At 51.2% G+C, this 12,245-nt stretch overlaps 1 protein-coding gene across 7 annotated transcripts in view; it reads left to right on the forward strand.

Moving 5' to 3' along the window:
- Positions 1-12,245, forward strand: part of BIN1 (bridging integrator 1) — a 150,380-nt gene that overhangs the window by 103,480 nt on the left and 34,655 nt on the right. For all 7 annotated transcript variants that reach the window (XM_034786371.1, XM_034786372.1, XM_034786375.1 and 4 more), the window contains 2 exons: positions 268-350; positions 10,445-10,595. In XM_034786371.1, the coding sequence (XP_034642262.1) occupies positions 268-350; positions 10,445-10,595 (234 nt within the window). The remainder of the gene's footprint in view (positions 1-267; positions 351-10,444; positions 10,596-12,245) is intronic.

Below are 12,245 nucleotides of genomic sequence, written 5' to 3' on the forward strand. Positions count from 1 at the left end.
GTTTCTAAATCAGACACAAAGGCTCCCCAGGGGGTGCTGGTGGCGCTTCACGGTTTGGAACATTAAAGAATGCGCGGATTGCTTTAGTGCTTCCGGATTATGTTCCCGTTAAAAGGGGGTGGCCAAGGAAGGGCCGGAACGAAGGTGGGCCCAGTTTCACCAGCGCTGTGCTTTCTCCTGGGGCGTCATGGTCCTGATGCTGGTTTTTGCCTTGGCTAGCCAGCCCTATTCCCCCACCTGCTTCTTAGGGTTCTCTTCTTTTTACAGTTGAACCAAAACCTCAACGATGTCCTGATGAACCTAGACAAGCAGTACTCGAGCAACGCCTTCCCCATTAAAGCACAGCCGAGGTGAGCAGAGATCGAAGGGGCAGGTGGGAGGCTGCTGAGGAAATGTGTCTGCTACAGTGGAGAGTGAAATGATTTTATCTGCATCCTCTTGATTTCAGTTCTCCTGCCTCACCCTATATGGCTGTCACCTAGTGGCTCTCACTAGATCATTCCACCCCCAAGAGGCAGAACTGACCCACCCAGTGCTGCTCATTGCAGGTCAGGTCGCACAATGGGACACTTCCACTTCCAGATCATCGGCTTCACCCTCATAGACACACATCTAAGACCAAAGCTCCTCTGAGTCACGGACACAAGAGCCCCATGTCCTATCTCCCACAGCCCCCTCTCTGGTCACCAAACCCGAATCTCCAGTTGGCAGACTCTTGTGCGCAATTACCTATTTTGTGCATGAAAATGGCGGTTTTGCCCGAGCGAATCTTGTGGGTACAGTTAGAACCTCACGGGAGTTTGGCCTTTGTGTTTAGGGAACATCAGACCCCTGATATGCCCTAGGAGTCTCTGCAAAGTGCTAGCGTCCACAGGAGCCGGTTTTTTTTCTCAGCAGAATCTGATCCTCCTTGGTTCTTGAGCCTTTCCAGTTAAGGGGGCGGGAGGGGCGGGCTCTGGCTGAGGCTGTATCTGGCTCCCATCCAAATGCGTGAGTGATGAAGCAATGCGGGCTTCTGGCTTCCAGCTGCTGCTCGTCCCACATGCTGGGTGAGCAGTAATGCAACATAAATGCCAAATCAGCATGTAGGGGGAGTTAGCATGATGTCAGTGATAACTTCAGCCTATGTGCCTTGCTTCAGGACAGCTGTTGAAAGGTTAGAGCAGCTGTGAGGACCCCTGTGGACTCCTATTCCTTCCCCTCCCAGTTTAACCCTTTGTTGCAAACACAAAACCCAGTACCAGTGGGTTTATACGATTCACCAACTTTAAAGGGGAAGATGTTATCCTAAGTCGGGGGCCAAAGTTTACCTGTGTAGACACAAACTTCCATGAAACTTGGAAACATTTCTACTGGTCTCATCTTCCCCATCTAGCAAACATCCCCCTTCAGACTTCGCAACCCAAAGACTGTGACATTGTCCAGGGGGAACCGAAAGAGAAACGGACTCTTCTGCCCTCTAACAAATGATGTTATGATCTGAATAGGGCACTACCGTATTAGAACATTTCCTACCCTGTGGCGGATAGGTCCTGTGCTATGTAGCAGACCTTCTTTCCTGCCCCTTCCCTTCCAGAAGAGCACCTGTCCATTGTCCCATAGCAGGCACGAGATCTTTGATGTAGTGAGCACAGAAGTTTGGGGTCTGCTCTTGGCCATAGAGTCCAGTGACCTTGCAAAACCCTATCCCAGCCCCATACCTTGAGAAAGACCCTGCACACCAGAAACGCATTCTCAGCGGGGAGCAGGTGAGATCTGTACAGTTCTAAAGACACCAGGGGTGAAATCCTGGCCACCTTCAGGACAATGGGAGTTTTGTTATTGACTTCAATGGAGCTGTTATTCCACCCCAGCAGTACAGGGTGGTTCTTCCCTGGTCCCTTTCCTCATGCAGCCGGCCCACTGGGATGGGGTCATATGGGTCAGGTCTCCTCTCGTGAACGATGGAGCTCTGATTCCCTCCAGAAGGCACCCAGTCCTGGTTAATCAAAACGATTGGGACGCTCTCCTGCAGTCTGCTCGGATAGAAAGCACAAAGCACAAGAGAGGGATAAGGAGGCAGGAGGACTGCAGCTGATGCTTTAACTTTGGCCCAGTGGAACGCAGGAACGACAACTCAACATGCGTTTGTTTATTTTTATGAATACTTGTGACTCCTGGCCAGCAGCGAGGCCTCCCCAACAAAAGCTTCCAAGAAAATCAAATTTTCCATCAGTGCAATTCTGGCCCAGGCAAGTCTCCAGCTTCATCTGTAGGATGTGAGGCAACCCAGCTCCCTCCCCTGTGGCCCAGAGCACCGTGGCTGGCTGGGAGAGCTCATGCCCTTAGGAGGGAAAATGAACACGGAAAACCCTGTATGTGTAGAAACTCACGGGCTTGGCTCCGTCTTTCCCCTCCATGCCCAGTTGCCCCAGACATGCCCCACTGACCCACGCCACACGTGCTCTGAGTCAGAGCTATGGAGATCTTTGCAAACAGAAAAGCATTCTCCTTCTCTCTCCTGTTGCATTGCTTTTGGACTCTACCAAGGGTCCAGACCTGTCCTGTAATAGAGCCGTTCCACACAGGTACCTAGGGAGGGGGTTGGATGGCGTCAAACATTTGTCGGGACAATAGATTTTTGCAGATGGCAGGAAATGTCCAATTGCGTTTCCTGCCATCTCTCCAGCATCTTGCCGGGGAATCTTGTCCGGTGGGGTTGGGGAAATGCCCCTTCCCTTTCTCATTGCAGATCCTGGCCTGCAATAAGAGCAGATGATTCCCCTCATTTGTATACACAGGGACAGGGGCTGGAGATGGCGAGAGTGAAAGGAAATGGCTGTAGATGGGTGGAGAGATGGGACGGTTCCCCTGTTATGTCAGCGTGTTGTCTTTGTGAGGAATTCTGCTGTTTGGAGCTGCGCCTGGTGTGATTCCCGTGTGCTTTGAGTGTGTAAATGGAGGGGATCAGCGTAAGCTGCTTTCAGTGCAGGTGGGGAGAATGGAGAACTGGGAGTCAGGATTTCTGGCTTCTAACCCCAGGTCTTCCGCTGGCTTGCTGTGGGACTGTAACTTCTCAACCTCCATTTGTCAACCTGGGAAACAAGACTATTTATGGATCCCTGCCTGTCTGGCTTTCTACACATCTGCCTCTCTCTGTGCAGATCTGCCCCAGGGTCCCCAGGGGAAATTCACAACTCTTAACACTGCCAATGCTTGTGCAAGTTCCTGCCATTCACAGGGAGTCCTGTCCTGTGCTCTGCCCCGTAGCACTTAGACTAAATCCAGAAGCTAGCAGAAGGAAGGGCTTGACTACAATCATCCTGTGGCACTAGGTTCACTGGTGCAGGGCACCTTAACATTTGCTCTTCCATGGCTGTGTTATCCAGTAATGGAAATCATTGTGTGCCATCCCCACCAGAAAGAAAACTAAACTGTTCTCCAAGCTGAGGAAGAAGATGAGCAGGTACCGGTATGGAGAGCAGCATTATGAGACGTGTCTGAGTGGAATATAAGGCCATGATCTAACAGCCTGGGGGAGGGGGTGTGTTAACTTGGGGACTGGAACGGAGTTCCTTGCATGACTTGGTGTGTTTCTGGCCCTGTGGAATCATTGAAGATTTCTGCATGTCTGACTAATCCTAATAATTTTTTATTCTTGGTTTGAATCCCGGCTCCCTTTCTGGTTGTTGGTCTTCATTTGAGGGTGCTGGGAGGTATTAGTGGCCTGTGACACGCAGGAGGTCAGATTGGATGACCTGGAGGTCCATTCTGCCCTGACACTTAGACTTCATGACTGTTTGAACCCTGAGGTTTTGTCTGGGTTCAGAGTTGCTCTGGTTTAACTAAAAGTGTGATTTGATTAAAAGCGGATTTAAACTGGTGCAACTTTTGACTGTTAAAAAGGCCTCATTTTCCTAAGATGGAGCTCTCCTTTCGAATGTGTAAGAGAAAATAAGTTGCTACAACCCTCCTTCTGGCTGAACCTGGATTCCCCGTGCTTTGCCCCTTGTGATAACCAATTACATGGATCAGTGCAATGTGGTTATAAAACACTACCATATCGCGCAGGTGCAAATCACAGCACCAGGTAGAAGCAGTGGGGAGTCAAGCCTCTTGCCTTTTAAAAAGCACATGCTTGTAATTTCTGTTTCAATACACAGAGTAGTCCGACCGCCTAGTGGTTGTAGCCGATGGCTACGTGCATGTTGTAACCAAAGTGGAAACACGTAGGAGATTGAGTGTATTTGTAAAGGGAGACTTCGGAGAGGGACTGAATGCACCAGAAGGGGTGGGGGTGGAGAAAATAATAGGTGCATAATTGTGTAGAAGCATTTCCTAGCTTGGGGGTTCCTTAGACTCTGTGCTGACACTTTCTACCAAGACTGGTCAGAAAAAATAATTCTAATCCCAGCTGGCTCCTAGAACGCAGTGCTGTGTAATGGTTAAAACACAGGATTGGGAGCCAGGCCTCTTGGGTTCGAATCCCAGCGCTGCCACGGACTTGCTGTGTGCCCTCAGGCTCTCTCTGCCTCAATCTTACCCTTCTGTACCATGGAGATAATAATACTTCTCACAGGGAAGTTGAGGGATTTAATGAATTTTTTAGACACTTTTGAGCTCCTCAGATGAAAGGGGATAAGTGACGACTGTTTTAATGTTAAGTCTTTTTATTGGGGAACTGAAAGGTTAAGATTGGGGCAAGTTGCGTGTCTGTTTTTACTGCTGTCCGGTAATCCTGGGGCCCCAGTAACAGGAAACCTCAATAGCTTTACCCAAGTGTTATCCCACGCAATGGCTGTGCCTGCACCAAGTACAGCATCTCCGCACGTTTCCCTTCATGGCACTAACACTGCAACAGTGGGAGCTCTGGTATAGACCAACCACTAGAGTTCTAGCCACAGGGTCATCTTGCTTAGAGCAGGTCCAGATGACCCTGCGTTAAAACGCCAGGGCTTTGACTATACTAGGGCTCCCCCCTGGGTGGAGCTGGTGCAGGTGGAATGCTGAGAAATTTGCAGGCACTGGAGCACATGTTGGGACCAGGCTCTGATCTGCTGCTTGCAGGTTATAGTGGTGCTACTTGTGTCCTTCTATGTCTGGGTGTGTAGTAGTTCCCTTACCATTCCCCAGAGATCAGTGTGCTCTGGTGCTAAAGAATACATTGCGTTTGGCTAGAAGGCACTATCGGATCCTTAGCCCCTCTGCTGAGATGCCACCCCTCTGCCACGTGGGAGTTTGCAGAGGGGCGACTGGGCTGGGAACAAAGAGTGGAACCACTGGTGTCCCCTCCTGTGTAACAGCATTGTTGCAGCACATGGGAGTCCCATTTGCAAATGCTGACATAGGCTGTTCTAAAACAGTCCAGGCTGGGGGGTGGTGGTGGTGGTGGCCCGAGGGGCTTTGAATCTCAGCAGCACAATAAAGGTGTCTTTGGATTGTGTTAATTTGCTTGCGTTGATAAATTGTGTAGCCAATTGCTCAACTACGCTTCCGTTCATTTATAAGCTATATTCGAGACCAAAGAGCCAATGTCAGTCAAGTTTCCTGTGATAAGCCAATAAGAATATAATACAGGAAAAAGGTTCAACGCGATACCCGTCTCCAAGAAGCTGTCTTGTGAAGCGTTGTTACATACCTTCATTTTGGGGACTAGCATTTCAGGGACTGCTCTGTCAAGGTACTTCCCTAGCTTGTACGAAGACGCAGAACAAAAGTATCTTGATTTTGACAAGTTTCCTCTCTGTGTATGCCAAATGCTTGCTTCCGCAAATGCAAGTGGTTATGGGTTACTTAGCATAAGTGAGCAGGGTTATATAAAAAGCATAGGCCCCTTTAGGCTATATAATTGCTATTCTATTACTATTTACCCACTGATAGATGTACAGTATGGATAATACATATTGGTAATGTGAGATATAGATATAGATGTTCTTGCCCAGCACATGTGCTAGAGCCAGTCCCTAGTATATGCGTTACACATGGGAGACCAGAACCCCAAAGCAGAGTCATTCCTTGGCTTAGCATCATTTCCCGGTAACATACTGGAGGGCAGAGGGAAGTGTTTTTCTTGTACCCCTGCTGCAATGAGCCAGAGTCAAGTGCCCAGTTGGTCAGTAGGGGGCAGGTTACCTGTAGCTTCCCGAAGCAGTGCCTATCCTGGAGTATCTCCAGAGACACTGAGCTGTCGGTTTAGAGGCAGGGTTTGTTCTGAGTGGGGCTTTGAAGTGATTTCTGGGGATCTGTTCCCTTAGGAGCCCTGAAGGCCCCAGAAGCCCAGCAGTGGGTTTAATTGGTGGTTGCTGGATGAGCTCTAATGCCGCATGCCTCTGAAGCAGCGGGCTTGTTCAGAATGAAGACGCCACCCTGGGCTTGGAAAAGGTTCAGGGTCAGACAAAATTAGCACTGGCATTTTCCTACCCCGAGCAGCAAAAAGCTTCAGCTGGCTGTAAATAGCAGTGACTTACTGAGAGCTTTGGTGTGGGGCCTGCTAAACCCACGGCAGGAGGCGTGGAAGGAAATGGGATGGGTCTAAAGGAGGAAGGGGGCAGCTAGATGTGTGGAGCCTCTCGCCTATGGGGCACCAGTTCAGATCCCTGGTAGGGACTGAAATTAACTGCCCCCTGAAGACTGCGAAGGAGTTGGTTGGTTGCATCAGTTCCTGATGGGGCAGGTGCCCGTACCACAGCTGGTGGCAGTGTCATCAGAGACCCCAATGAGTGACTGGGATTGGAGTCTGAAGTCCCCTCTTCCCCAGTCCCTCCAGGCACATGGATGGGGAAGCCGGCACACAGCTGCCTGGGTGGTGTCTATTCTGTACCTAGGGCATCATCTGGGCCCTGTGAGATGCATCAGTTTTGGACAAATGACCCACTTCAGGAGTCACGGAGGGGACCTGAGATCTGGTGTCTTTACTCCAATCCATATCAGGATCTTGTTCTTTGCACCCCAAGGAGCGGAGTCTGGGGCTGGGATTCATCCCTTGCTTAAATTTATACTGAGACTCTAAGGGCCAAACTCGCATCATGTTATCCTGGGGGGGAGGGACAGCTCAGTGGTTTGAGCATTGGCCTGCTAAACCCAGGGGTTGTGAGTTTAGCCCTTGAGGGGGCTACTTAGGGATCTGGGGCAAAATCCGTACTTGGTCCTGCTAGTGAAGGCTGGAGACTGGACTGGACTTGACTTGACCTTTCAGGGTCCCTTCCATTTCTATGAGAGAGTCCCATATATTGGGACTGAATGTGTCCCTCAGGCCAGTGCTTAATTTGTGCCAACGCTTTCCAAGGCTGAGCGCCAGTACTGCTGGGCCTGGCAGGTCACAGGCCTGGCAGTTGAGAGACCCACCACCGCTCATGAATGTAAAAAAATTGCTTGAGCTCCTTAATTCCTTACAAATTAAGCATTGCCTAAGGCTGTTACAAATGACAGCAGTCCTACCCCTGCCCCCCATCTGTACACAGAGCAGTTTTTCCTTCCTTTTTGGAAAATCCAGGCCCAGATGCCAATGGCGCAATGCCACCTGGCCTGTAATTTAGATCCTCATGGGAGTTGAGCAGGATTGAAGCGGCCCCGTATGGCTGCCTGACTGGGGGTTTATTGTTCCCCTGGGTACTCCCCTGCTGGTGGGATTCTCCCTGGCTTTGCTGTCCACATCTGGTGGACTGGAGGAAGCCCTGCGTGTTTGGGTCCCCTAGAACAAGGAGCTTTTATACATTTCCCAGAGGGGATCCTGGATAGTTGTTTTCCCTCTAGCAATAAAGCTTTTTATAATCAAACTGAAGAATACATAATTTCCCCCCAGTGGTAGGGAATAGGGGCGTGCAATCAATCCCCAATTTTTCCCACAGCTGAATACCCCCCCCTCCCCCAGGTTTCTTTGGACACCCCCCTGTAATTACCATATTTCTGGCATAGACAGTCCCAGGCAGCGCCCTGCAACAGGACTGGGATCCCGTGGGTCCCGCAGGACCGGCTGCCATAACAGCGGGAGTAGGTAACATGTACTTTGTTGTGAGCAGGATTGGTTGGGTAATAAAAACCAGAGTGTTGCAATTTGCAGGAAAACACTGAAGCACGAAATGGTTTAAGCAAGATTTGTTTAATTCTTTTAATGGTAAAAATTGTGCCTGAATTCCATTTATAAATATATTAACCAACTTTTTTTATTTATTATTATTATTTGGTGGCCAGCAGGAATCTGTCTCTCTTGCAGGAGTTATGGGATCTAAGGTTTTTGTGGGTGGGAGTGGGATAAAAATGCAAGAAGCAGTGCGTCGGCGGGTGGGAACCGGTATTGCGGGGCAGGACGGGAGCAGGATTAAAAAAATAGTCCCATGCAAGGTTCTGGTCCCAGGCAATCCCATCCCGTCCCTTCCTTCCTAGGTGCGCTACTGCTGAAATCACCAGCAGGGGGCACTGTTGGAGTGGGGGAATTATTCCAGCCTGGGAAGCAAGAGGCTGCGGCCCAGGATTGAAACCCGGGTCTCCTCTGGCGATACCCTGCACTCTCACTGAGTCGCTGGGTCAGCCTGGTGAGGCCAGCCCTTCCTCTGTGCCCTAGAAGTGAGGAATCACAGGACAGGAGGAGGCGGTGTACTTGCTACTGACAGGTGACTAACTAGCTTGCTGCACACCGCTTATATTGAGGTTGCTGTGACTCTGATTTACAGGAGGAGTTCTCAGCCTCTTCCCTCCTAGCACCTCCTCACTTAGCCACTCCTCAGCTGGGTCCCCCAGTCCTTCCCACGGGCTCCCCCACTGCGGTAGCTTAAGGAACATCTGAGGAGGACTCAGTAGGCAAATCCAGTCAAGTTGAAGAGCAGGAGGGTTGGATGCGTGTTTGTGACCCATTCCTGGTTTCCTCCCAACAAGCACCCGCTTCTTCTCCAGGTCCATATGACCCACAGGGTGAGAGCTGTCGGCACAGAAAGCTGTTGGGGTTTTTTGCATCTTGTTGTCATGCTGCTGCTGTGAACGTCTTAGAAACCTCTGATCTGCATGAGAGTGTGGAGTGACTGCTTCTTGGGGGTGTCTCTGTGAGGTTGGGGAATGAGGTGGGATCGGGGGCTCAAAGGCTGATGCTTGCTTTGAATGGAAAGGAATCTTTAAGTGCCTCTTGGTTCTTCCCCCACCCTGTCCCAAGATTCGATGCATTTAAGCATGAGACCGTAGTGCATCCTCCATTGGCGTGAGCTTCTACATTCCACTGTTAGCCAGTGACTACCAGAACATGGACACCATGGGGCATGTCTATTTCAAGTGGACATACATAGAGGGAGTGCACTGTTGCCCTGTGGGATGGGGACCGAGGTTCTGAGTCCCATCCAATTTTAGACTGGGTTGGGAAGATGGTGGGGGTGGGGAGCTGGGAGCCAGTGGGCTGGGGCAGAGACTGAGATTGGACAAGGAGCCCGGAGGAGCCTGGAGCCAGTGGGGATAGGGACTGGGGGTGGGGGAGGTGACAGGTAGGATGAGAAGCCAGGAAGGGGGAACTCTGACTGAATGGGCAAGGAGCCTGGGACAAGGAGCTAAGGGGGGGAGGGGGACTGGGAAAGGCAAAAAAGACTAGGATTGGAAGCGGGGAATTACCGGGACTGGAAGTTATAGTGGGACACTGGGATGGAGATTGAGTCTGGAGGGGGAGGCTGGGACTGGCTGGGTAAGAAGACTGGGACAAGTCTGAGCAGCCTGAGGTGGGGCAACTGGGATTGGCTGGGTACGGAGAATGGGGCTGGCAACGGATGGGAAACAGACAATACCAGGAGAGGGACAGGTTGGAGGCAACCGGGCAGAAGGGGGTCAAGCTTGGGGAAACGGGCAGCTGAGTGTTGGTCCTGCTTTGAGCAGAACCAGTGTTGGCCCTGCTTTGAGCAGGGGGTTGAACTAGATGACTTCCTGAGGTCCCGTCCAACCCTGATATTCTATGATTCGATGAGTCTTTGTCCTCTAGACCACACTGCCCTCGAGAGCCTGGGATGAGTCTCAGCATTCTTCTGCTGTCAGCAAATATCTGTGACACCTTCTGGCAAAGGGTCTTGTCCCCCTCTCGTGCTGGTCCCCACAGAGGATGACAACCTGCTACTGCTGTCAGTTACTTTGTTAGCTCACGTGGCAGAGGTCTGTGTGGGGCAGCCACCTATGTGGGTGTCGATATAATGCCACAGGACAGAATTTCTGTTTTTTCAGTGTGTCTCATTCATGTGCATGCAAGGGAGTGACCTAGGTTAATATATCGTGATCTGCATGAGTTCCTACTGCAGAAAGACAATGCATTGGTGACTCAGCAAGAAGCTGCTCAGAAGCTTATAAACTCTGCCTGGTACTGGACTGAGGGTCCCTGATTGCAGGTGTGGGCATTGAAGTGGGGAGAGAATTGAGACCACGAGGCCTGGCTGGATCAGTCTGTCTGATCAGAATAATTCATTCGGGGGCTGGTTCTGACTCTCCTTTGTTTTCTCTCCTGCAGCGACAGTGCCCCTGCGAAAGCAAACAAAAGCCCCTCGCCTCCACCCGACGGGACCCCCATCACCAGCCCCGAGATCAAGACCGTCAACCATGAGCTGGAACCGTCCTCGTTGGAAACACCCGGGGCTGGCATCCCTAAGTCGCCGTCTCAGGTAGTGTCCTCGCGGTGTTACCCTGGCCCCAGCAATGAGATCCCTGCTGCCAAAGGCTCAGTGGGCCACACAAGGCACAAGGCAGGTCTCTGGCTGCTATTGAGCATATGAGATGGTGTCTGCTCTCCATCTTGTGGAACGGCTGGATCCCTGTGTGGCAGGCGCTGCCTGTCCGATAAGATCAGTTGCTCCCTGTCCGTCTCTCTATTGCCGGGAGAAGGCTAACCAAGCCCTGAAATTCCTCTTCAGTGCTGTTAACATGTGTACTCCATAGGAGACTAAATAATACCCCTCCACCAGGGTGGTGTATGACCATTCAGTGAGGGTGAAGGTCAGAGTTGAGATATGAAATTTGTTCTCTTCCCCCCCCCCCCATTAACCTGTGGAACTCATTGCCGCAGGATATTACTGAAGCCAATAGTTGAGCACTATCCAAAAAAAAGATCAGACACTGACGTGGGTAAGGAGAACTTCCACAATTACATCAAACAGGGTGAACAATCAAGGCAATAAATCCTCGTTCTTCAAGGAGTAGGCCAACTGCTGACTGATGGAGGCCAGGAAGAGGCGTGTCCCTTGCGGGGAATCGAATACCTTCCACTGCAGCGTTTGATGCCGGCCATTGTTGGCGACAGCGTTCCAGACAAGCTGAGCCACTGATCTGAAGAGCGGGGCTTTGTCTGCACGTTATGGTCCCTGCACCATCACTGCTGCACACATTTAATTTAAGCTCATTGGTCTTTTTCCTCGCATGTGAAACCCCAACTGGTGTTTTTAAAATATGGGAGGGAGTGAAAGGAGGGGGTGGATGGGAAATGCAGAATAAACTTAGCTGGCCAAATTCAGGTGTGGGGCAAGTCCCTGGACCTCAGTAGGTGACTTCAGTAGATTATCTTCCCAATGGAAGAATCCTGGTTCTCAGTGGTTCTGGCCTAATAGCGTCTTAACCGGAGAAAAAATGCCCAATCGCTTTTCAGCCAAGATGGCTACAGATCAAAGCTTTCCTGAAGTCCAGGTGAGGTGGAGTCATGCTTTGGGTCAGGGCCTACGTCCATTTTGGAATAGTCTCTCATTCTGTCTCTCCTTCAGTGTTATTCGTCTCCCTAAAGGGATCTGGATGCCAGGGGTGAGGAGATGTTCACAACCTCATGAAAGCCCTTTTTTAGCCCTTTTGAGATGTGTAGGTACCTGGCAGCATTTTCTAAAGCCCTGTGTAGAGGGGCGGACTCATCCCTGCGGCGCCTCCTGCTGGTGACTCTGGGAATTAGCTCGATCCAGCCATCAGAGCGCCCTCTGCAGGCTGGGGATCTGCCTGTCCTCTGGCCCCATGTCCCTCCCGGACCCCGGTGCCCTTGTATCTGGGGTGCTGCCCCTGGCTGTACACCCCTCAGTACTAGGGTCTCCCCTCCCTGGGGAACCCCCACCCACTATCCCTACCTCACCTCAGAATAAGGCCACTGCCAGTCACCAACTAGCCCCCGTTCCTTGGGGCAGACTACAGTATAGGCCACTCATCACAGGCAAGGTTGGGTTTGGACCTGCTGCCTTGGCCTACCCCTGGGCTGCCCTCTGCAACCCCCAGTACCCCTTGGCCTCCTACTAGGCCGCAGCCTGGGGCTATCCAGGCTGGAGCTCAAGTGGGAGCACGTC

The sequence above is a fragment of the Trachemys scripta genome, chromosome 11 (assembly GCF_013100865.1).
Source record: "Trachemys scripta elegans isolate TJP31775 chromosome 11, CAS_Tse_1.0, whole genome shotgun sequence".
In the NCBI taxonomy this organism is placed as follows: domain Eukaryota; kingdom Metazoa; phylum Chordata; order Testudines; family Emydidae; genus Trachemys; species Trachemys scripta.